Genomic DNA, 26,014 nt, shown 5'->3' on the forward strand with positions numbered 1-26,014 from the left:
TTTTTTCTTTTAGAGACAGGGTCTCACTCTGTTACCCAGGCTGTAGTATAGTGGCATAATCCTAGCTTACTATAGCCTCAAACTCCTGGGCTCAAGTGATCCTCCTGCCTCAGCTTCTTGAGCAGCTAGGACTACAGGCATGCACCAACATGCTTGGCTCACTCCAGACCTTTGAGCCCACCATCCCTCCACCCTCATCTAAAGCCTCCTATTCCTCCATCCTCACACTCCCTGCAGATATCTGCTTCATACCTCACAGAGGAAATAGATGCCAAGGTTAAACTTCCGGCACTGTGCACTATCCACTTACCAGCAAGCAAAGCTACCCTTGCTTCCTTCTCCCACCCATATTAGAGTAAAGGAGGGGTCTCCCTCTTGACTAAAGAGTCTCTTCTGTTGTAGAAGAGACTCTTCCCTTGTCCTCTATAGGTTAACTCTAATCACCTTTATTTCAACCTTTCTCTCTTCTGGCTCTTTCCAGAAATGCTTAACTCTACCAGTTAAAACACACACACACACACACACACACACTCACACATAGACACTTACCACCAAACTTCTCTTGACTCTACATCCTCTTCTATCGTCATTCCTTCACAGACACATTTTTTGAAAGAACGATCTACACTCATTTTTCTTCATCACTTCCCACTCTAGCTTGGCTTCCACCCCCAGTACTCTGAAACCCTCTGCAAAGATCATCAATTATCTCTTTGTCAGTAAATCCAGTGAATTCCTTTCAATCTTCATCTTGCTTGACATCTTTTCAGAGACTGAAAGTACTCCTTCCACCTTGAAATTCTCATTAAGGTCTCTTTTCCCTAGATTTTAAGGTATTTTTCCCTCTTTATCCATTCTCCTTGTTTCTCTGGTCTCTACTCTTTGGTGGGGAGGGGATGCTTCTCTTTATTTGCCCACTCCTGTGGTGCTGAATAAATACTGTAGGATTTTGCCTTCTCCTTCTTTTTTTTAAATTTTAAGAGATGAGGTCTTGCTACGTCTCCCAGGCTGGAGTGCAGTAGCATGATTAGAGACCGTTGCTGCCTTGAACTCCTTGTCTCAAGTGACCCTCCCACCTCAGCCTCCCAAGTAGCTGGAACTACAGGTATGCACCACCGAGCCCAGACTCCTTCACTCTTGATACTCCCATTGAATGACACCACTCACATCCTTGACTTCAACTATCAGTACTACCAATCTCTATATTTTCACCCTAGATTTCTCCTCTGAGCCCCAGAATTATGTATCCAGAGCCCATAAATGGCAATGCAAACATTTGACTCCTACCACAACTCATTTGGCTCCAGCATACAGACATAATATGTATTGATTTCTGCAAGTTATTTAACAGTCTTTTATTACATCCTTATATATATTAGGCTGTAATAATTAGAGGAATAAGGGCTAAATATCTAAATGAAATGGATTATATGCTCCCTGAGGGCTGGGACCATATTTCATCCACCTTTGTATGTTCAGTGCCCAGCAGAGTGAATGGCATGTGGTAAACTCTCAGTAACTGATTGCATCTGTTCACTCCAGTCAACAACCTGGGAGCAATCTTCAACATCTCCCTCCCTTCCATTCCTCACATCTTATCACTGGCACAATTGGAATTTATCACTTCAGCAGTTTCCTACTCAGCTGCAACTTCAGAATTTCTCTACAGAGGGGTTTAGGAACAGCCATCTGGCTGAAGGGACAGTGAAGGCCTCCCATGACCTGGTCCCAGGTGTCTTCCAGTTTTATCTATGGACACTCTCATCACTGAGTTTAGATGTTCACAACTGATGATAGCTACCTGAGCATATCATGTCTTTTCCTACTTTTGGGACCATTGCTCATTCTGTTTCTTTCTCTTCAAATGCTCATCCAGTCTTTTTTCACCTTGCTCTCACTAGGCCTTTATAATTCTTTTCAGCTTTCATCTTTTGGAAGCCTCCCCTGAAGACCCTTAAATTGAGCTGAGTGTCTCTCCTTTGAGCTCTCTGTCCAAATCTCTCATCTTAGCTCTCACTACATTACATTAAAATCGTTTGTGTGTCTACCCTCTTCACAACAATCCTCTGAGGTAGGCACTATTATTTAGCACTATTTAACAGCAATTCAAGCAGAGACAGGTTAAGTAATTTCCCCAAGGTCACCAGCTAGTAAGTAGTAGAGCCAAAGTTCACACTTAAGCAGTTGGATTTTACAACTCCCTCTCTCAACCATAAAATTCACAAGGGCAAGGACTGTGTCTGACTTATGTTTGTATGTGTCTACCATGGCGGCTAGCACATGAATGCAATAAATGTCAAACTAAACAGCACTTGCTGAATTCTGCTAGAAAGTTTTGGAATTTCAAAAATTACTAAGACATGATCCTTACCCTAAAAGAAATTCATGACCTAGTAGAGGTGGGAAGATTAGTAAAATACTCCAATAATAGACAGGAATGAACGAAGGGGAAAGTAATTGAGAGTTAAGTAGCTTACACATTGAAATATTGGTAATGGAAGGTCAAGGTGCCTCTTTAAAATCTTTTTTTTTTTTTTTGAGACAGTCTTGCTAGGTCACCCAGACTGGATTGCAGTGGTGTGATTTCAGCTCACTCCAACCTCTGCCTCCCAGGCTCAGGCGATCCTCCTGCCTCAGCCTCCAGAGTAGCTGGGGCGACAGGTGCACACCCCCACCCCCAGCTAATTTTTGTATTTTTAGTAGAGACACTATGTTGGCCAGGCTGGTCTCGAACTCCTGACCTCAAGTGAACCATCTGCCTCAGCCTCCCAAGGTGCTGGGATTACAGGCATGAGCCACCACACCTGACCCCTCTTTAAAATCTTTTTCCAGAAGCATGAATATAGAATCTAGAATCAGAATATAGAATATAGAATCAGAGTTATATGAAAAACCAAATCAGACACAGTGGCTCATGCCTGTAGTCCCAGCTACTCAGGAGGCTGAGCCAGGTGAACTACTTGAGCCTAAAAGTTTGAGACCAGCCTGGACAACATAGCAAGACCTTGTCTCAAAAAAATAAAAGTAAAAACAACAACAAGAAAAAGAAAAAAAAAATCAAATGAAGGTGGCCCAATAAATTATGGAAGTTAAACTGGAAGATGTTTAGTGGCCAGGTCTAGGACTGTGGCCCAGGCTTTGCCCTATTTACCAGTTTACCAATCCACAGTCATGAACCTACTATGAGCCATACATTCGTACCAGGAGTGATAACACAAAGAAGACTCCAATAAAGATATAGAAAACATGTTGGTGGAGTCGGTGGATAGCTTAGAAAACTAACGATTAGGTAATACGATAGATGGTGAGCAAAGAATCAAAATGATTACTTTATCTGGAACAAGGAGCAAAATCAACAAGATGACATTTTAACCAACAGAAGTTCCATTTATGTTTTTAAAAAATCAATTGCCTAAGAAAATTATAAGGGTGACTTAATACAATAATAATTGTTATTTTTAAAGACCCAAGGGTTTTAGTTGGCCTTGGTCTTAACTGTGGGATGTGGCTACTAAAATGACAACTAGCCCAATTTTTGGCTGAATTAATATGAACATGGAGTCCAGGTCAAAGGAGCAACTGGTCAATGGCCAGTATTCTGTACTGCTTAGACTATAGCTGGGCTACTATGTTCAGTTTTTTGAATAGTATTTTAAGAGAGACATTGACAAACTAGTGTCTAGAGAAGCACAAAAATAAGGGTAAAAATAGTCAGCTAGACAGTGAAGTTGGGAATGTTTTGCCTGGAAAACTGAAGAAAGAATATGAGTTTGTGTGTGTGTGTGTGTGTGTGTGTGTGCGTTTGTGTGTGTGTGTATGTAATGTCTTGCTCTAGAGAAGAGAACTATAATCTATAGGCAGAAGTTAGAAGCAGATATGAAACCAATAATAAGGAAGTGCTTTCCATTGATGCCAACTGTCTCACAATAGATTGGGTTCCTGCATGAAGCAGTAAACCAAGGCTTAATGTCACCCACCAAATATTTAGAAATTCACATTTCGGATAGGAAGATGGACTCATATGATACTCTCTGAGATCCCTTTCAAACTTAAGATCCTAAGAAAAGCTGTCATCTGGGAGAAGATACTAAAATTTTGAAATTATTTTTAAAAAATTAGAGAGAGTCACACATTCTTCATTTGGAGAAGATCCATCATAGCTAAAACCAAACTAGGGCATGGTTAGCTAAAGATCTCCCTCTTGGTACTGCTTTTGCTGCATCCCATAAGTTTTGGCATGTTGTATTTTCATTTTCATTTGTCTCAGGATATTTTTTATTCCCCTCCCCACCTGCCTTTTTTGAGATGAGGTCTCACTATGTTGCCCAGACTGACCTTGAATTCCTGACCTCAAGCAATCCTTCCACCTTGGCCTCCCAAGTAGCAGGGATTACAGGCACGCACTACACCTGGCTCTGGTTTCCCTTTTGATTTCTTCTTTGACCCATTGGTTGTTCAGAAGTGTGTTATTTAATTTCCATGTATTTGTGAATTTTTAAATTTTCCTTCTGCTGATTTCTAGTTTCATTCCTTTGTGGTCAGAAAAAATACTTGGTATGATTTCAGTCATCCTAAAATTTTTAAGACTCGTTTTGTTACCTAACATGTGATCTATCCTAGAGAATCCTCCATGTGTGCTTGAAAACAATGCATATTTGTATGTAACCATAAAAGACTCTGAATAGCCAAATCAATCTTGAGCAAGAAGAAAAAAGCTGGGGGCCTCACACTTCCCAATTTCAAAATATATTACAAAGCTACAGTAATTAAAACAGTATAGTACTGGCATAAAGACAGAAATACAGACCAATGAAAAGAAATAGAAAGCCCAGAAATAAACTTACACACATATGGTCAACTGATCTTCAACAAGAGTGCCAACCATACAAAATGAGGAAGGAATAGTCTCTTCAACAAATAGTGCTGTGAAAACTGGATATTCACACGCAAAAGAATGAAACTAGACCCTTATACTATATAGAAAATCAACTCAAAATGGATTAAAGACTTAAATGGATGAAAGGCTTTAAATTATAAAACTCCTAGAAAAAAATGTAGGGGAAAATCTTCTTGATATTGGTCTTGGCAACGATTTCTTGGATATGGAATCAAAAGTACAGGCAATGAAAGCAAAAACAGACAAGTGGGACTGCATTAAACTAAAAAGCTTCTGCGCAGCAAACAATCAACAGAGTGAAAAAGCAACTACGGAATTAGAGACAAAGAATTGCAAGCCATATATGTGATAAGAGCTTAATATCCAAAATATATAAGGAACACCTACAACTCAATTGAAAAAAAAAAAAAAACAACAAATAACCTGATTTTAAAATGAGCAAAGGACTTGAATAGATATTTCTTCAAAGAAGATACACAACTAGGTATATGAAAAAGTGCTCAACATCACTAATCACCAGGGAAATGCAAATCAAAACCAAAATGAGATAGCATCTCACACCTGTTAGCGTGGCTATTATAAAAAAAAAAAAGATAATGAGTGTTGGCAAGGATATAGAGAAATCAGAACTCTTGTATACTGTTAGTAGGAATGTAAATCAGTACAGCATTATGGAAATCAGTATGGAGGTTCCTCAAAAAATTAAAAATAGAACTACCATATGATCCATCAATCCCACTTCTGGGTATTTATCCAAAGGAGTTGAAATCAGGATCTTGAAGAGATATCTGCACTCCCATGTTCATTACAGCATTATTCACAATAACCAAGATATAGAAACAACCTAAATGTCTATCAATAGATTAATGGAAAGAAATACACACACACACACACACACACACACAAAATATTATTCAGCCTTAAAAAAGAAGGGAATCCTGCCATATGCAACAACATGGATAGACCTGAAAGACATTATGCTAAGTAAAATAAGCCAGTCACAGAAGGACAAATACTGCATGATTCCACTCATATGAGCTACCTAAAATAGTCAAACTATTAGAAACAGAATAGAATGATGTTGCCTGGGGCTGGGGGGAGAAATAGCAAGTTGTTCAATGGGTATAAAGCTTCAGTAATTCAAGATGAATAAGTTCTAGAGATCTGAACAACATAGTGCCTATAGTTAATAATATTGTACACTAAAAAATTTAAGAGAGTAGATCTCAAGTGTTCTTACCAACCCTACCAAGCCCCCCACTCCTGGCACACACACATGGGAGCAGCAGGGAGCTTTTGGAGGTGACGGATATATTTATTACTTTGATTGTAGTGATGGTTTTATGGGTGTATGCATATGTTCAAACTCATCAAATTGTATATACTAAACATGTGCATCTCATTATATATTAAGTACACCTCAATAAAGCTATTTTAAAAATGAAAGTACTAAAGAAAGTTTTCTTTAAATAACTTCAATCCTCTAGTTTATTTCCATAATAGTACCTCACATGTAGTGGCATCCACATGTTGATTAACCTGACTGATAGATGTTTGTTTCATGAATAGCTGTAATTTATACTAATAAGAAGCCCTTGGAATGAGCACAGGTAAGTGATTTGAATTTTCTTGTGTACTTCTGTCAAAGTATTCATTCTAGCTTTGTAATCTACTTTTTCTAAGCAAAGTCATCTAATAAAGATTTCATAAGTTTTTTATTTGAACTAAATCTAAATCCAGGCCTAAGCCTAGTTTTTTTTTGTTTGTTTTTGTTTTTTTGTTTTTTGTTCTTTTTTTTGAGATGGAGTCTCACTCTGTCGCCCAGGCTGGAGTGCAGTGGCACAGTCTCAGCTCACTGCAAGCTCTGCCTCCTGGGTTCACACCATGCTCCCACCTCAGCCTCCCCAGTAGCTGGGAGACAAATGGTACATATCTTTTTTTCAAGTTCACAGGCTGTCTGCTTCAGCAAAATAATATACGGCATTGTGAGCCATGAAGTCTTCTTTCCTCACATTTCAGATCACTTTTTCATTACCTCTTTGCTAACTCCTCTCCTCATTCCACATTTTTATTTATAATCCACTTTATTCTAAGTACGTTATAGAATTAATTCTTAAGTCTCTCACTATCTTACTTAATTCTTTCTGCGGGTACACCTTTTTACCTTTTAAAGTGTTATGTTAACATTTTTTAACCAACTCAATGCTAAATATCATAGACTCACAGCATCAGCTGGGAATGCTGCATCTGAAAGCTCAAGCGAAAAGGAATTTGGTGACTAGAGTGCTTTCCCTCACTGATACTAAAACCAGAGATGGAAAAGAAAGATGGGGATTGTATGAAGCTCTCTTTCTTCTCCTTCTCCCTCTTATCTTTTATTCTTTTTTCCTGCAGATGGTGTGTGTGTGTGTGTGTGTGTGTGTGTGTGTGTGTGTGTGTGTTAGGTAACAGGGGTACCTTAATGGCGCCGGTTCCGGGTTCTTCTCCCCTCCTTGACCAGGCACTGTCTGAACCCGCCAAAGGAGAGCCAATCAGAAAGAAGCATCTCCCGCCTTCCCTTGGGCCCGCCCCACGTAGGCCCAAGGGATATAAAACCCAGCACACCAGCAGCTCTCTCTCTTCTCTTCTCCTCTCTTCTTTTCCTTCTCTGCTCGATACCTCCAATAAAGATCTCTTGACCGCGACCGGTGTAGTCTGATCCTTGCCCAGCCCCTTTCAGTGTGTGTGTAAGGAAAGAAAAAGAAGAGGAGAAAGAGGGAGAGAGGAAGAGAAAAGGAAAGCAGGAGTTGGATAATATTAATAGTTGCTAAAATGTATACAGATATCATTTAATTGGAAACAAAAGTACATAAGAGACATGCAGGGTTGAAATAGGACAGGGATGAGTAGGTCTTTTGGATTAAGGAAAGAGTTGAATCACAGAATCCAAGATTGCAGTATTCTAAATTAGTCCACATATATGTATTTCTTCAGGGTTTCATTTACAGCCTACCAGTAACGCTGAGTAGCACACCCACTGCATTTCCACATGAGTAAGGCTGATTTTTGGCACAGCCCCTTCTGTCTCTTCCCTCTTTCTGGCCTCCTGTTCTCTAACTTGTAGACACCCAGCATGCTCACACTGAACGCTGGCTTTCCAAAACCTTTTGGTACCCTCTGTCCTCCCTTTTTCTTCTTTCCAGCCCCAAATCAATTCTTATTCCTAGACTGTGCAAATAGGTGTTTGGCCTGGTTATCTAATTTAAATACTCAAATGAATCCATTTCCATTCAACAGGTATACTTTAAAGGATGAGGTTGTTCACTGTAGTGGGTCGCCATGCGTATTTTCTGGTTCTTGGTTAAGAGGCTTTTCATCAGCTTCCCAAAGGAACCCACCCCTACACCAATTAAAATACAATCATCTGGCTGGGTGCGGTGGCTCACACGTGTAATCTCACCACTTTGGGATGCCAAGGTGGGCAGATCACAAGGTCAGGAGATCAAGACCATCTTGGCCAACATGGTGAAACCCTGTCTCTAGTAAAATACAAAAAATTAGCCAGGCGTGGTGCTACGTGCCTGTAATCCCAGCTACTTGGGAGGCTGAGGCAGGGGAATCGCTTGAACCCAGGAGGCAGAGGTTGCAGTGAGCTGAGATCATGCCACTGCACTCCAGCCTGGCGACAGGGCAAGACTCCGCCACAAAAAAAAAAAAAAAATACAATCATGTAAGTGGCAAAATGCACATGGGAACTATTTTTGAACTGGTATACATAGGTAGGTTCCTAGCCTAATTAGAATACCTCTCACTAGTTAGAGGACCACTCATATATCACTGCCATCAATCCAGAAATCTGATCAGCCTTACAGCTTTCCCCCATTTCTCCCCTCACTTTTGCAAACAACATACCTCATGGTAGAATAAAGTATTGCTTGGGGAAAGTGAAGAGCAGAAACACAGTGAGCAGTGGAGGGCCCAAAAGCCATCTTGCACTAAAATATATATATGTATATGTAAATTTTAAAATAAATACACAATATATTAATTTTCATTAAAAAATTAAAACTACAGAAAAGTTGCAAGAACAGTACAACGATCTACCATATACCCTTTTACCTACCTTTTACCTATTTTATCAATTTAAAACTTTGCCACATTTGCCTTATCTATCTGTGCTAAACTACTTGACAGTAAGTTGCATGTATCAAAAGTTTTTTTTTTTTTTGTTAGAGTCTCACTCTGTCACCCAGGCTAGAGTGCAGTGGTATGATCTTGGCTCACTGCAACCTCCGCCTTCCAGGTTCAAGCGATTCTCCCACCTCAGCCTCCAGAGTAGCTAGGATTATAGGCGCCCACTACCATGCCAGGCTAATTTTTGCGTTTTTAGTAGAGATAGGGTTTCACACAGGCTAGTCTTGAACTCCTGACCTCAGGTGATCCGCCCGCCTCGGCCTCCCAAAGTGCTGGGATTACAGGTGTAAGCCACTAAGCCCGGCCCATTATTTATTCCTGATACTCAAATTGTCTCAGATTTGGTAAGGGGGGAGCACCTTCGAGCCATCTGCTTACTTTTGACATATCTTCCTTGACATAGCCAAGAAATCTCCTTGCTTTAAGGCACATGATCTTTCAAGGGCATTTTATACTTTCCCTGTCTCTGCCCTCGAATGAGCCATCTCGCCACGGAGTCTGGCTCCTTTAGGTGGAGAATGGTATTTAGAAACCAAGATATGAAGGCACATGATACATCTCAAAATACTGAAGTGTCACTGTCCCTATTTCCTTGAGGCACATTTGGAAGCGTGGTGTGATTTATAATCCTACCTCGACCATCGCGTGTGACCTTGGCAATTCCCTTTATTCCTTGCGGTCTTCTTCGTCCTTTGGGGGAAAAAAAATTAGATTAGAGAAATATTTTTAAACTTTTTCAGAGTCACCAACACGTTTGGGAATCTGACAGAAGCTACGGGTCCCCAGAGACATGCTCACATAAGCAAAAACTGGCCTGTGTTTTAGGGGGTTCCAGACTCCGAAGCTCACAAGAGGCTCCAAATCTCTGGATTAAGTGATCTCCAAGATCTCTTCAGCGCTGACATTGACATTCTGTGAGTCTATAAGCGACTGCACTGCTGTCAGAATGACTCCTCGGAGACATCAAAACGTGGAGGGTTTTATTATATATAGCAACGAGAAGAGAAAAGGACACAAAGAAAGGAGCCTGTGAGCAACGCGTTGCTCAGCCACAGTTCTTTGCCGGTGCCAAATTTAGGGCGCGCTGTACTTGTAGGTGAGAGGTTTTGGCGGGAAGGACCCCGGGTGGGCGGAGAACGCCAGGGCGGGGAAGGAGATCGCAGGCCGCATCCAGGTCTCTGCATCCCTCCGCACGGTCCGCCAGGGCTCGCTCTTGCCCTTCGCCTGGAAGGCCGATGAACGGAGCGGGCCGAGAGGCGACCCCGCCCCTGGCAGCGCCGAGGCGGAGGGGCGAGGGGAAGGCGTCTGAGCCCGGAAGGAGCGCGCCGGCCAGGCCTGCGCCCCTCCCAGTGCGCCGTCCCCCACTCTCCAGCAGCCGACGTCGGCGGTGCTTCGGTCGCCATGGTGACCAATCCAGGCCCGGGCCCGCCCCCGCCCCCCTGTCCCGGCCCCCTGACGTTGGCGCACGTCAGCGGCGGCGCGCGCCTGGCTGGGCCCTGCGGAGCGGGAGGGAAGGAGCGAAGGAGCAAGCGGAGCGGCCGTCGCCCAAGCCGAGCCGCGCTGCCAACCCTCCCGCTCGCCCGCCCGCACTCCTGTCCGCCGTGTCTAGCAGCGGGGCCCAGCATGGTCATGGCGGATGGCCCGAGGCACTTGCAGCGCGGGCCGGTCCGGGTGGGGTTCTACGACATCGAGGGCACGCTGGGCAAGGGCAACTTCGCCGTGGTGAAGCTGGGGCGGCACCGGATCACCAAGACGGAGGTGCGGCCCGGGGCTCGGCGGGAGCGTCCGAGGCGAGGGTTCGGGAGAAGAGCTGCTTACCGAGAGGGGCGGCCGCAGTGGTGGGACCGGGGAGACCCGAGAGGCCGCCTCACTGGCGGAGGCGAGCGGGCCTGGGACTGTGAGGACCCAGGAGGTGCAGGGGGTCGGTGAGCACTGAAGGGATCGGGCCCGGGCACCCGGACCTGAGTGTCGTCCGACTGGAAACGCAACCAGCCGGGGCTTTGCTTTCCCATACGCCACCCCCGGTGGCCACCCGGAATTTTGCCCAGAGCCCCCCACCCGGGCCGTGACCTGGTCTGTGGCCTCCGCTCCGGAGCCCAAGTTCCGCGTCTTCCCTGCTTTCGGCTGGGGGTGGGGTGGGAGGGGAAGTCTCGGTGTTCCCAGGCTGCGCCGTGAGAGACGTCGCCGGCCCGAGGAGGGGACCGCCTGCGCTTGGGCTCCGCGGATGGGGTATCGTGCGGCCCCCGTGACCCTGGCGCCCCTCCCCTGCCCGACGAGGAAGGGCCCCATGGCTGGGAATGCCCCCACGGCCACTGTCCATCTCATCTCCTTCCTTTTGGCCCAGGGTGTCTCTGATTTGGTGTCTGGCTAGCTTGATCTCTTGCCTGGGGCATTTCCATTTAATGCTCCAGACAATAGAACTGGTTAAAATGGTCATCTCTGCACTTGCACAGTGGGTGGATTGGTCTTCTACTTGTCTAGGGTTGTCCCTGTACCAGGTGCGCATTCTGGCTGTAATACGCATTCTTTAAACCCTATCAGATTCTGCCTCTACTCATAAAGCCCTCAACTGCTTCCTGACGATGAATCCTGCACCCTCTTCATTGCACATTCTAATGCACCGCACATATTCTCTCACAAGTCTCTGTTCTTACCTAACCCGCCCCCCTTCCTTCCACTGCCTCAAGCTGCTCTCCTCAGGGTCTCTATTTTAAGACGTGCAAATTAAATACCTTAGAAGAACGGTAGAAACAAAACCGTTCTTTAGAATAAAACCTAGTGGTTTTGACGTACTCTACTCTGCCTTATTGTAGTTCCTCCTGGAGTTTCATCCTTTTCCTGTTTGTTTGCCCTCCAGTTTTGGTCCTATTCTGCTTTTTCCCTTGTTAGTACGAATGTACTAGAGTTTGTAGAATAAAGTAGGACTTCTTTTCAGAATGACTTATGTAAGGCGAAGGGCACTGCAAACCTGAGTGATTTTTGGAGTTGCAGTTGTACTTTGAAGTTTTGCTTAATCCCGTTTCCAAAAGGAAGGATTATATGTCATTCTGTCTTCTTTACTTTTTGCCTTCCCCTGCTGGTCCTGAAGCAGTCTAAATTGACTTATCTTTTAGAATCAGGACCAAGGTCAGATATTTTCTTCTCACAGATTTACCAGTTAGCAATTTAGATTGTTTGTAATGATAATGATAACTTGACTATAGTGATATTGTTAAATCGTAATCTGATCCCAGCATTTTTTAAAATGAAGAAATTGGTTCCATTCCTCTGAAGAGCCATGGCCTATGCCATGCCATTTCCCTTTAAGTTACATAAAAGAACGCATTTTAAATGCATGTTTTATGAGTCCTTGCTTAATGACTTTCTAAAAACAAACAAATTGTGAGTTATGGAGAGGTTCTACAAAACTTTTGAACTGTAGTATATCGTGTGGTTGAATTCCAAATCCATCAGTTCTTAGTATTTTTTTCTCATCAGCTCTTACTGGGATTAGTAGCAAGATTTAATTAAGTCATCTATTATTTATCGGGTCAAATTTAGTTAATACAGTAAGAGCTGCTTAAGTGGAGTGACTGACACTTTGAGGTTGACGATTCAAATGGTGTCCGTTTTAAACTAATATATCTTAAAGAGCTAGGGGGCACTATGGAGTAATACCGTGGTTTGGCTATCAGAGTGAGATCAATGCATTCATTTGTAATTGAAACAAGCACGGGTCAGATCGTGAAAGAGGACTTAGATCCTAAATCGTGTGTGTAGTATATATGTGCAAAATGATTTACGTTAAAAGCTAAATGTTTAGTCCGCAGAACCCATTTCTCTGTGCTTTTCTAAAGAAGCTGTTGTTAACATATAAAAAGAAAGTGTGAATTTGAGATGGGTGAGGTTATCTGTGGTAATTTGGTGGGTGTCATTGGAGATATTAAGGTAGAGAGGGTTAAGTGAAATGTCAAAGCAGTCGTTGAACAGAAAAGTTTTCTAGATCTCTAGGTTGTAAAGTTGCTCTGAATATTTTTTTTTTTTTCTTTTTTTTTGAGACAGAGCCTCGCTTTTGTTGCCCAGGCTGGCTGGAGTGCAATGGTACGATCTCGGCTTACCGCAACCTCTGCCTCCCGGGTTCAATCGATTCTCCTGCCTCAGCCTCCCAAGTAGCTGGGATTACAGGCGCTCACCACCATGCCCGGCTAATTTGTGTGTTTTTAGTAGAGACGGGGTTTCACAATGTTGGCCAGGCTGGTTTCGAACTCCTGACCTCAAGTGGTCCACACGCCTTGGCCCCCCCAAAGTGCTGAGATTACAGGCGTGAGCCACCACACCTGGCCCAATTGTTTCTTAAAGTATTCCATAGGAGTAACAATTCTATTGTTAATGAAGTTTTTTACAGCAGTTATTTATCCTTATTCATTCATTCACTTGATAAATGTTTGTGTGTTTTTGATAAATACAACTACCTTAAAAACTATAAGATGTTTAGTGAAAACTTTTGTTTTAAATTCAGTTTTCGTTGCAGAACATACTACAGTAGTTATAGTGGAACAATTAATATGGTATAAAAATAATATCAGCAAAATATCACAATTATACTTATTGATGATAAAAGTTTCTTCGTATACTATGCTTTAACATCGATACAAGTTTGTGTGTTTTAAAACTTAGCAGGTCTTTTTTCCCAAGTTTGACTCTGAGGCAAATTTTAGGGCTTGATCATCTATGTAATGAGCAATTAGAACCCTTTTATTTTTAACTGGTTCTTCTCTGTCTCTTGTTCTATATCATTCACAAATGATGTATTTCTACAGAACTTGGGAGATTCAAGTCTGTTTCCCTTTTAGGAAAAAAATAGTAGACAAAAGAGATCTTCGTTTTGGTCGAATCTATCAAACAGTTTAACATTGTTTATGAAATATAATTACATCATCATCTGAAGTGGTATTGTGTTAGATCTCTATGTGAATTTTGCATCCAAAGGGGAAGACAGGTGGTGGTAGAATCCAGCTTCCTAATACGCTTTGTAAAGGCTTTGTAGTATTAGTTTGTGGTTTATGAATTAGAGATGCTAATTTTATAAAATTAGCATAATGGGAAAAGAATAATAGCCTGTAAGCTGTTAAACTTTGAGAAGGTAGTGGTTGCTTGTTTGCTATTCAGTGAGTGTCCTTGAGTAGTTTATTTTATCAATACTATACAGTACTAGGAAATAACTTTTTCCTTCTAGTTAGTGGTATAGCTAGTTTTTTGTCTCTTAAGTAAAATTCTAGAAAAGCCAATTGTATCCTTAAATGTTTTTGTATTCTATTTAAGGAACAATTTCTTTCTTGTTGCTCTCAGGACAAAAGAAAGAAAAATAAATAAAGAAGTAGTGTCTTACTATAATATAAAAAATAAGGAAGAGTATAGTGAACAAAAAAGTATACATATAATTCCTCCACCAATGGGAATAACCCATTCTTAACATTATGGCACTAGTCTTTTTATTTAAATGCATTTTTTCCATAGATGAGAGCACATGGTACATATATATAAATTATGTTCTTTTTTCTACTTAATATTATAACCTAGGCATTTTGTTTATTATATATAACTTTATAAAAACATTTTTGTTAGCTGCATGGTGTTCTACTTTGTGGATGAATATCATTTTACCTAACAGTTCCCTTATTAACGAATATTACGTAATTTTCAGTTTTTGTTTATAGTAAATAATATGCAGTGAATATTTTTGTGTCTATAACTGAGTGTGCATTTTACATTTTTTCTAGGGAGGAGGAATTGATGGTAAAGTCCTAAAAGCAAATTTCCTAAGTAACAAGCTATTATTTTTACATTAAAGAGTAGTGTATTTTTATTACCAAATCTGTCATGTTTATTATTGAAAAATTTAAAAGTATAAATAGGAGGCCAGGCTAGATGGCTGACACCTGTAATCCCAGCACAGTGGGAGGCCAACGCAGATGGGTTGCTTCAGGCCAGGAGTTCTAGACCAGCCTGGTCAATATAGCAAGACCCAGTCTCATTAAAAACAAACAAACAAAAAAAAACTTATAAATGAAAAGAATTCCCCATAAAATCACAACCCCAGAGATAACCATAGCTAGTTATTTTCAGACCTTTTCTATAATAGGTAACTTGAGTTTTCCTCAACACCATATACCTTTCATATTGCTTAGCTAAAGAGCATGTAAATGTATAGTCTATGGAATCATAAAGATATTTCATAGAGGTTCTAAAAATGACCTTATTAAAATGGCATGTGGGTGTCAGGCTGCTTACTTACCCTTAAGAGAACTTGGAATGCAAAACTGATAACAAGGACATTCTGAAAACAGTATTTGTTTGCTAAAAAGCTTTCCATTTGCATTTTGGGGATTTTATAGTTAGGCCTAATTCTTTACCACCTTAAAATGTAAGATTTTTAAAAGGTTTTCAAAATTGTTAAGGTATTAAAATTGCATTTTTATAGCAAAGTCAGAAACAAGAGAAAGGCATATTACACCCTGATTATGACGTTTCTTGAAGAGAACTCATTTTAAAAATACATTTGAATTTTCTATTTTGCTTTAAAATTTTAAGACTCCTTTCAGTAGTCTTGGTATTAATCTTGTACTGTGAAATATTCCAGATTTCAAGAAGCAACTGTACTATGTGCAACAGAAGGACTTGTTACCAAATAACTCAATCGCTAATATTTGTATCTAGTCTTATGTATGATCTTTAATTGTGTATTGAAATAAAAATTATATTTGTCGTGGAATATGTATGCTTTCATAGAATTTTTCTGTAGTTTTTTGGCACCCCAGACAAATAGTATTTGTCAAATTATTCTGCTAACTATTGTTCAAAATGATCTCTTTTTTGGGAGTGGGAACAAACATGAAAAATAAGAGTTGTGTAAATGTTTATATTCTGTAGAAATTTTAACTTTAACAGAGTTTAATGTGTTCTGATTTTAAACCCTCTGGGAGATACTATCTCAGTACCGGTCAATTAAGAAAACAATTATTTGGAAATAACTGAAACTGGCCTATCTTCTTGGATTCACATGATGACATTTGATTTATGACCCACTGCTGATTGCAGAGTCATTTCCTTGGAGGCAAGTGGGTTCCAGAATTCATTAGGATATCGTTCTTTCCGCTTTAGTGTACCTAGTACCTCTTCTACCTTCCACCTCCATCTTTTCAAAATAAATTATATAAAACTTTCTTTATTCAGAACATTGGTGTAGAATACTTTTCCCATCCTTCACAGAGAAATAGCCTATATATCCATTTTGAGATATTAGAAGATCGAAAGATAAACTTGGAAATTCCATCAGAAACTTCATTTTTAAAAAATTTTAAAATACTTTAAACAGATTAAGAGATGAATATTGCCTGAATTAAACTGAGAAACAATACTAAAAATTATTTTAAGTTCTTCTTGAAAGTAAACATAGTATTGATATGGTTTCCCCCAGTTATAGAAGTCAGTGCGTCTTCATTGTAAACATTGTTGAAAAGCCCAGAGAAGAAAATTAACATCCTTACTTCTACTCTCCAGACCCAGAGATAATGCCTGTTAATATTTGGTTCATCTTCTTCTAGTTATTCACATATATTTTATATGTATGTAATAAAATTGATGTCATGTATGCATATAATCTGTTTTTTACTTAACATGTTGTTAACATTTCCGTAAGTTTGAAAACTATGTAAAGCATGGTTAAATAGTATTTGTGCATTTGACTATCCATATTTAATCAATTTCCTATTACTGAACATTTAGTCTATTTCTCTCTTTCTGTCTCTCTTTCTAAAATAATGTTTCAGAGGGCATCCCTCTACATACATCTTTGTGCATGTATCTGATTATTTCCTCAGTGTAATTGCATAGCAGTGAAATTCTTGGGTCAAGGAGTATGTACATTACCTATCTTAGAGTGTAGGATGCCAAATTACCCTCCAGAAAAGGAGTACCCGTTAATTTTCACCAGGAAAAACTAATATTTTACAGGAATATTATTTTCTAAATCTCTGCCAACTTGAGAGCAGAAAGTAATATTGTTTGCTACTTTTAAAATTTTTTTCTGTTTTTATTTTTAATTAACAAATACGTGTTTATATTTTCTGTTACTTCAATTTGCATTTCTTTGATTACTTTGTACAGTTTTATATGATGATGATTTGCATTCCTTTTATAAATTTTTTTGTCCTTTGACCCATTTAATTGCATTGTCTTTTTTGTTCATTTGTTTAAATACTTTTTAAGATAGGGGATTATTTTTAATCACTTCTTTTATAATCTTAAAAATTCTCAGTTTAATTTTAGTGAGTATATAACTATCGGACCATTTACCTTTTCCCCCAATCTGTTTTTCCTACCCACTATTATAAAAGTCAAATCAATTTTTTTTTTTTTGGGTTAGGGACAGGGTCTCACTCTGTCACCCAGGCTGGAGTACAGTGGCGAGATTACAGCTCGCTGCAGCCTCCACCTCCCAGGCTCAAGTGATCCTCCCACCTCAGCCTTCCAAGTAGCTGGGACTACAGGTGCACACCACCACGCCTGGCTAATTTTTAAATTTTTTGTAAAGACAAGGTTTTGCCATGTTGCCCAAGCTGGTCTTGAACTGTTTGGCTCAAACAGCCCTCCCACCTTGGCCTCCCAAAGTGCTGGGATTACAGGCATAAGCCACCATACCCAGCCTTCAAATTAAATCCTAATGAGAATTTATTATTTGAATAATTTTAAAAGCCAAATTTACATTGGAAAAAAGTCTCCTTTTTATTGATTCTGAGAGGGTAACTAGAGAATTCTCTATTTTACTACTAACTTTTACTGCTTTCAGAAAGTCTTTCATTATAGACCGCTCAATCACACTTGCTTTTCAATCAAATGATAGGCTAGTATGTTGTAATTCCACCAATGATTTGTTGTATAAGCTGAAAGGTGTATTTGTTTTTTAATTTCAAATGTCTAATGTATGGTATGATAGAGCTAATGCTACTTGGTACTTCAGAAGGACAGTGTAGAATTAGTATATTAGTAATAGGACTGGAGTAAATATTATCTAAGACAAGAAACACGTTAATCTCTTCTAGTTTGTTATTAGAAGAATAGCTCTTATTGTGTAACTTCTTTATAAAATCTCCAAAAGCTACTTTTTTTGGCTTTAATCTGTGGATTTATAGAACCCAAAAGCAACTTTTGAGTATGTGGTTTCTTTAAATGAGATTAGTATTTCTTTTATTAGAAGTTAATTTGTTTTTCTAAAATCAAAAAGACAGGATAGGCCAGGCGTGGTAGCTCACGCCTGTAATCCCAGCACTTTGGGGAGCCGAGGCGGGTGGATTGCTTGAGGTGACGAGTTTGAGACCAGCCTGGCCAACATGGTGAAACCCCATCTCTACTAAAAATACAAAAATTAGCCTGGCATGGTGGTGCATGCCTGTAATCCCAGCTACTTGGGAGGCTGAGGCAGGAGAATCACTTGAACCCTGGAGGCAGAAGTTGCACTGAGCTGAGATAGTACCACTGCACTCGAGCAGTGACAGAGCAAGACTCTGTCTAAAAAAGAAAAAAAAAGGATAACAAACAGTTTGAAAAATGAAAAAATTCCATTCATCAGTTCAACACTTTTTACATTTCTGCTCTTACATTTAATTCTTTGTCCTCCTATATAAAATTTGTATTTTACATAGTTGTTACTTTCATATGTGTTTTTTAAAATTTCATTCTTAGAAACATTTCTGTATATATGGTCTTCTTAATATTTAAAGCATAAAATAATATAGCCATTTTCTAAAGAATTTTGAAAATGAGAAAATGAAAACTAATATATCTTGGAGAATTAGTATATGTGATAAATAACTGTCATTGTTCTGGGTTTTTTCTTATTAGAAAAATAATACATGTTCACTGAAGAAAAATTGCATAGAAAAATACAAAGCAGTTTTTCATCATCTTTTTCTACTCATACCTTATGCTGAGACTGCACTGATATCTCAGTTTTCTAATACTTTGTTGATTATATGTACACATAAGGCTGGATGAGGTGGCTCACACCAGTAATCCCATACTTTTTGGAGGCCAAGGCAGGAGGATTACTTGAGCCTAGGAGTTTGAGACCAGCCTGGGCAGCATGGTGAAACCCACTCTCGACCAAATGTGTGTGTGTGTGTATATATATACACACACACACGCACACACATACACACACAAATTAGTGCAGTGTGGTGGTGCACACCTGTAGTCCCAGCTTCTTGGGAGGCTGAGATGGGAGGATCATTTGAGCCTGGGAGGCAGAGGTTGCAGTGAGCTGAGATCGCGCCACTGCACTCCAGCCCAGGCAACAAAGTGAGACCCTGTCTCAAAAAAAAAAAAAAGTACACATAAATCTTTGTCCTCATTTCAGATTATTTCCTTCAAATAACTTAGAAGAAGAAGAGTCCTTAAGCTACATGGAATGGATGATTTTTAAGGTTCATAATAAAGACTACTAAATTGCTTCACAGAAAAATTATAATCTATTTTATATTCCTACTAACAATATCTGAAACAAACATCTCACTGAACCTTAGCTGACCAGGTTATTTATTTTTTAATCTTTATAAATATAATAAGTGAAAATGGTATTTTGTTTTTAATTCCTATTTCCCTGAGTATTTTGAAGTTAAATATTCAATGTTGCTACTTTATGTGGGATTTAGTTTGATAGTAATCATTCTAGTTTGTCCTAATGTTCTTCAGTTTATACAGGAAACCTTTATTCAGTCCTTTAGTAGAAGGAGTATTCATTTTTCTGTCATATAAATTTATTGAAGGTTTTTTTAAGATAATGTATATATAATGATTAGAGAGTTGAATAGATGAACACCACCAAAAAAGGGGATCTTTCCATTCGTGGAGTTCCTTTCTTGACCTACTTTCTTGTTACCATGCAGATTTTGTCTCTTATACTATGTTGAGAACTAAATAAGAGAAGGGATATAGAGAGGAAGTTCCCAGAAATCTAAGTTCATTCTCATCCTTAAAAGGAACTATTGGAACACAACCCTTTTGCAAATTAAGGACTTTCAGTGCACCTTTGGGGAAATCCCCAAATAACAAATTTTTTGTTGATAAAATGTGTTCATCTTCTTCTTACAGACCTATTAAATTGTTGAGGGTAGGAATCAAATCTCATTCATTTTTATATCCCAGGCATAATTCCTGGCACACAACAGACGCTGTGTAATGTATTACATGACCCTTTGAAATAGTGAAAAGATTAAAGTTGGAGTTAGAAGGCCTAGGGTTTTTCTCTCTTAATTCACTAGAGCTTTAAGACCTTTGTTGATTATGTGACATTATTTGAACCTCAGTTTCATCAACTCATGAGTGTACTGCTTGTTTCATTTACTTCACAGAATTGGGAAATAAATGAGATAAAATATGCTAAAGTATCTTAAAAAATGCTATGCAGTTGTGAAAATCATCACCACTGTTAGTATTATACGTATTTCTGGGAAGTACTTGATAGAGAGCTCCATTGTTGAGAAATTACTTGGATGAGTTTGGCAGACTGCTAGCTGATCACTGAAAACTACTGTTTCCTCTTCTTTCTGGGCCTACAGCTGGACTGTTTCTTTGCCACCCTTGCATTTAGGTGTGGTCATATGCGGAGTTCTAACTAATGGAATGAACAGAAATAATAGGCACCACTTCCAGCCCTGGCCCATAAAATCACCCGTGAGGATCCCTCAGAGTTCTTTTTTCCTTCTGTCTAGCTGGAATAGAGACCGCCTTCAGGTTAACCTTGGAAGCCACACATTAAAGATATTAAAGCCTCTTTGAATTTCAAATACCTGCCAACTTCATTCATCTAGTTCTGCTACATAAGCAAGAAATAAACTTCTGCTGAGTTTGAATGATAAGTTTTGGGGTGTATTTGGTAAAGCAGTTAGAGTTCCCATGTTACAAGGAACATGTTAACTCATGCTCTGCCTTTTCTTTAGAGAAGCATAATCCTATTCTATAATAGCCTTAGAAACAAGGGATAGCAATGGGATAAATATATATATATATATTTATGATAATAGGATCATAGATGGATAAAGTCTGTGACCCAAGGTAAAATTGAAGGGAGAATTGTATCATTTGAGTTATTTTGTTAAGAAAAGTTAAATGAGATTTATAATTTTTATTAAAGTTTAATTAGATAATTTTAACTTTTTAATATATGTCATATATTTCTGACTTTTTCATTGTTGAGGCCAATGTTCCAAAAGGGTATAAAAAGAGCTTTCTCTGGGTAATACCTTGCTTTAATTGATATTTAATATCTCAACTCTTTCATCCCATTAAATATGACACTCAAGATATTTACGGTATAAAATTGTCTCATGATAGGAATCATGCTGGGTTTTTAAAAACCATAATCCCTTCTCTCCATCTTTTTCTATTAGATGGTTGTGACCCATCTCATTATAAAAGCTTTTTCTTGGGGGCAGGGGGTGCTGATATCTAGACTCACTCCTGAAATTGTAGGGTAAGACATTTTCTTCAAAATATGCATGTCTGTGAAACTTGATGTGATCTTCCTAAGGAATATTGAGGATATTCAATTATACACTTATCCTTTTATCTGGCAGCTGTTACCCACAGTTACCCAAAATAATGGATAATAATGGATTGTATCATACTCTTTACTGAGGGGGGTTTCTTTAAATGGATTTAGGTTTGAGGTGGTCCAATAATATTTCTAATAGCAAGTATATAATATTAATCATTCTACTTGCCTAGCAGTCAAAGTTTTACTTTCTAGAATATTTTCATTACGGTAATAATTAAAATACCACCAAACATAATGAAAAGAGCTATCACAGAACCTATGTACTTTACTCCCTAGAAAATAAGCTTTTATTCTTAGGCAATAAATTTAATTTTATACATTATGTTTAGTAATCGGATTTCCCCTGGGAAGCTTGGAGAGTTCTACAATTAATTCAAATCAGGAAACAACCTGTGGACAGCAAGTTAGAAATAGAGAAAGGTGAGAAGTAAAACTTACAGTAGAGCTTTAGGACATAACAGCAAAGGATAGAGCAGCCATAAAGAAAGAAGAAAAACATTACGTTTGACCCTTGAACAAGGCAGAGGTTAGGGGAACTGACTCCAGTTGAAAGTATAACTTTTTGACTCTCCCCCCAATTGTTTTTTTTTTTTTTTTTTTTTTTTTAACAGAGTCCCGCTCTGTCGCCCAGACTGGAGTGCAGTGGCACAATCTTGGCTCATTGCAACCTCCACCTCCTGGGTCCAAGCGATTCTCCTGCCTCAGTCTCCCAGGTTGCTGGGATTACAGGCGCCCGCCACCATGCCTAGCTAATTTTTATGTTTTTAGTAGAGACAGGGTTTCATCATGTTGGCCAGGCTGGTCTGAAACTCCTGACCTCAAATGATCAGCCTGCCTCGGCCTCCCAAAGTGCTGGGATTATAGGCATGAGCCACAGCGCCCAGCCTGACTCCCCCAAAATTTAAGTAATAGCCTACTGTTCACTGGAAGCCTTACCAATAACAGAAACAGTCCATTAACACATATTTTATATGTTACATGCATTATATACTTTATTCTTACAGTAAAGTAAGCTAGGGAAAAGAAAATGTTAAGAAAATCACAAGGAAAATACATTTATCACTCATTAAGTGAAGTGGATCATAAAGGTCTCCATCCTCATTATCTTCATGTTGAGTGGGCTGAGGAGGAGGAGGAGGAAGAAGAGAAGTTGGTCTTGCTGTCTTAGTGGTGGAAGAAAATTTGTGTATCAGTGAACCCACACAGTTTAAAGCCATGTTGTTCAGGGTTAACTGTAATTGTATGAACAGGAGACTGCGGGAATTATGTGAAACGGCAAGCTGAGGCCTATTTTATTGGATACCTTTTGGAAGCATTGAGCTATCATAGCACGTGCAATTGCTGATATTAAAAGTTATCCTCGGCTGGGCACGGTGGCTCACGCCTGAAATCCCAGCACTTTAGGAGGTCGAGGTGGGCGGATCACCTGAAGTGAGGAGATCAAGACCAGCCTGGCCAATGTGGTGAAACCCCATCTCTACTAAAAATACAAAAATTAGCCAGGCATGGTGGCACACACCTGTAATCCCAGCTACTCGGGAGGCTGAGGCAGGAGAATCACTTGAACTCAGGAGGCAGAGGTTGCAGTGAGCCAAGATCGTGCCACTGCACTCTAGCCTAGGCCACAGAGGGAGACTCTGTACCAATAAATAAATAAATAAATAAAAGTTTTCCTGAGGCCAGGCGTGGTGGCTCACACCTGTAATCCCAGCACTTTGGGAGGCTGAAAAGGGAGGATTGCTTGAGGCCAGGAGTTCAAGGCCAGCCTGGTCAACATAATGAGACCCCATCTGCATTAAAAAAAAAAAGAAGAAGAAAAGTTACCCTGAAATAATAACATAAGGCTAAATTATGTTTAGAATTTAGAACCCTTTGATATAACTTGAAGTACGTTTTAGAGTTTTTTCAAAACTGATAATTAAATTGGGGTTGTTCTCAGTTATCTGAAAAATTTATTTAAAATCAGAATGCTTTATTTTCCAACCAAATATCTACTAATTTTAATAAATTAGTTCTTTTTAATTGCATGAAAAAATTGCGTGTAATCATTGATTTCTGCCTACCTAGTCATTCACCTTCAAATGTAATCCCTTCAAATTATTAACCTTGGAATTGTTTGGCCTCCTCTCTAGTTATAACAGAAGGAAGTCACAGTTTCTGAAATAAAATTCCTTTTACAAAGTTAAATTTTAGTGCAGTTACTAACATTTTAGTTTTTGCACTTCAATTTTTAAAAGAAAGTCCAATTGTATTTTCTCATGTAATGAGTTTTAATATTTTATATTCAGCTTTTTGTCTGTATTCTTTGAAACTTATCACTTGCTTTTCTATGAAAATAGTATTTCAGTGCAACAGAAACTATCTTCTGAACTGTCTTCTACTTTGCTGATCATTTGTTTATGGGTACTTTACAGTGGGATAACAAGTTGATATAGCCACTAATTTAATAAAATAAAGATTTTATTTTTTCAGTTTGTACAGGTGTAAAAAGACATTACCATTGTACTGAAAGAGAAACATGTTTTCGAATTATTCTTCATAGCACACTAAAGACACTGCCAAACATCTACTGCCTTGTACATGATATTAGTTTAAGAAATATTTGTTGAATGAATGAACATTGAATTTAAACTAGCTATCATCAGTGTCAGGAACCTACAGGTGAAGTCTCATGTCATTTATTGACAGGATTCTTAACTGGAAAATATTAACTATTGTATACTAATTGTATTTATTTGTGTTCTGGGATGCAGGTGGCAATAAAAATAATCGATAAGTCTCAGCTGGATGCAGTGAACCTTGAGAAAATCTACCGAGAAGTACAAATAATGAAAATGTTAGACCACCCTCACATCATCAAACTTTATCAGGTATGACTCAGCCTAACACTATCTCCATTCATTTCACAAGATAGTTGTCTATTTCGTATCGTGATTTTTCTTCTTATATTTGTTTTTCTAATCAATGAAAGAAAATACATGTATGCTTTTTGTAACTAAGTACACCTTTTTTCTATATTGTCTTTAAACTTAAAACTCAGAAATCTTAAGTCATCTGTCAGACTGCAAGTTGTTTTAAAAGTTTGCAGTGTGGGCTCACACTTGTAATCCCAACAGTTTGGGAGGCTGAGCAGGGAAGATTACTTGAGACCAGCCTGGGCAACATGGTGAAACCCCATCTCTACCAAAAAATATATATATACAAATATTAGCCTGGTGTGGTGGTGCACATCTGTAGTCCCAGCTACTTGGGAGGTTGAGGCGGGAGGATTGCTTGAGGTTGCAGTGAGCTATATCATACTACTACACTTTAGCCTGGGTGACAAAGTGAGATACTGTCTCTTAAAAAAAAAAAAAAAGAAGTTTACAATTGTATGATACCCTGCTTTTTAACTGCAGATTTTTGGTGCTACTGCCTAATAAGGATATGGCAGTTTTGCTCATTTAAAAAGGATACTGTATGTTTTATGAAAATACAACCGCTAAACTAGTATATTATTCAGTGACATACTTTGTAATACATAGGACTGTATTTATTTAATTATTTGGCTTATTTTAGTAGATAAAATAAATTTGCTTTTTTAAAAAAATCAACTTTGTTATAATAATTTTTGTAAAATAAATTGAACCCATTTTAAGTGTAAGCCATGGGGTTTTTTGTCATTGTTTTTCATTGTTTTTTTATAGCTTTAGGGGGTACAGGTGCAGTTTTGTTACCTGGCTATATTGCATAGTGATGAAGTCTGGGCTTTTAGTGCACCCACCAACCAGCCATGGTTTTTAAAAGGAGTGTTTTTCTCAGATTTTTAAAGAGTAATTCATGTTTAAGAAGGATAATATAGTACAAAATATTGAAAAAAATTATTTCTTAACATGTAGAATTTTTCTGTTGAAAAGCTCTTTTTAAACTGAAATGTTCCAGTATCCTGGCCCATGACTTTGATCTCCAGAGTGTGATGTGTATGCCCATGGTATGCTGGACTCAGCCTGTACCGGCTTGTTGAGAGCTGGTTGTTAAACTTTCAGAAGCTTTGCAAGCCAATTAACATGATGTTAGTAGCTCAAAATCTGCATTGGTAGGAAGATTTACATCACAGAAGTTGGCTTACAAATCAGGACCTTTTTATTTTTTGTCAGAAAGCTGGTTCACTGGCACACCAGTGTGTGCATTCAAATAGATTAGCAAAAATGTGCTTGGGAGTATAAGAAGAAAATATCAGAACCTCTAGTTATGTTTATTTTTTATATTTGTTTTGTTGTATATATTTTATAATGTACATAATATTTATACAGTGGCACATGTATGCAATGTGTATGTATATATACATGTCACCATATGTGTCATGTGTGTTT

At 38.9% G+C, this 26,014-nt stretch overlaps 2 protein-coding genes across 5 annotated transcripts in view; one reads left to right on the forward strand and one right to left on the reverse strand.

Annotated features, from left to right (window-relative positions):
• The window catches only part of BTG4 (BTG anti-proliferation factor 4), a 143,361-nt gene extending 132,301 nt beyond the window's left edge, over positions 1 to 11,060 (reverse strand). For 2 of the 4 annotated variants that reach the window (XM_063636528.1, XM_063636529.1), the window contains exons 1-2: positions 10,889 to 11,060; positions 9,704 to 9,760 (exon numbers count right to left, since the gene is read on the reverse strand). The gene's annotated coding sequence lies outside the window, so the exon portion shown is untranslated. Of the gene's footprint in view, positions 1 to 9,703; positions 9,761 to 9,884; positions 10,541 to 10,888 lie in introns of those variants that run through there. The other 2 variants (XM_063636526.1, XM_063636527.1) reach the window with 1 other exon arrangement.
• Positions 10,530 to 26,014, forward strand: part of SIK2 (salt inducible kinase 2) — a 132,943-nt gene continuing 117,458 nt past the window's right edge. Inside the window, exons 1-2 of the mRNA XM_055273048.2 lie at positions 10,530 to 10,828; positions 24,416 to 24,532. Coding sequence (XP_055129023.1) covers positions 10,694 to 10,828; positions 24,416 to 24,532 — 252 coding nt within the window. The 5' untranslated portion in view covers positions 10,530 to 10,693. The remainder of the gene's footprint in view (positions 10,829 to 24,415; positions 24,533 to 26,014) is intronic.

The sequence above is a fragment of the Symphalangus syndactylus genome, chromosome 3 (genome assembly GCF_028878055.3).
Source record: "Symphalangus syndactylus isolate Jambi chromosome 3, NHGRI_mSymSyn1-v2.1_pri, whole genome shotgun sequence".
In the NCBI taxonomy this organism is placed as follows: domain Eukaryota; kingdom Metazoa; phylum Chordata; class Mammalia; order Primates; family Hylobatidae; genus Symphalangus; species Symphalangus syndactylus.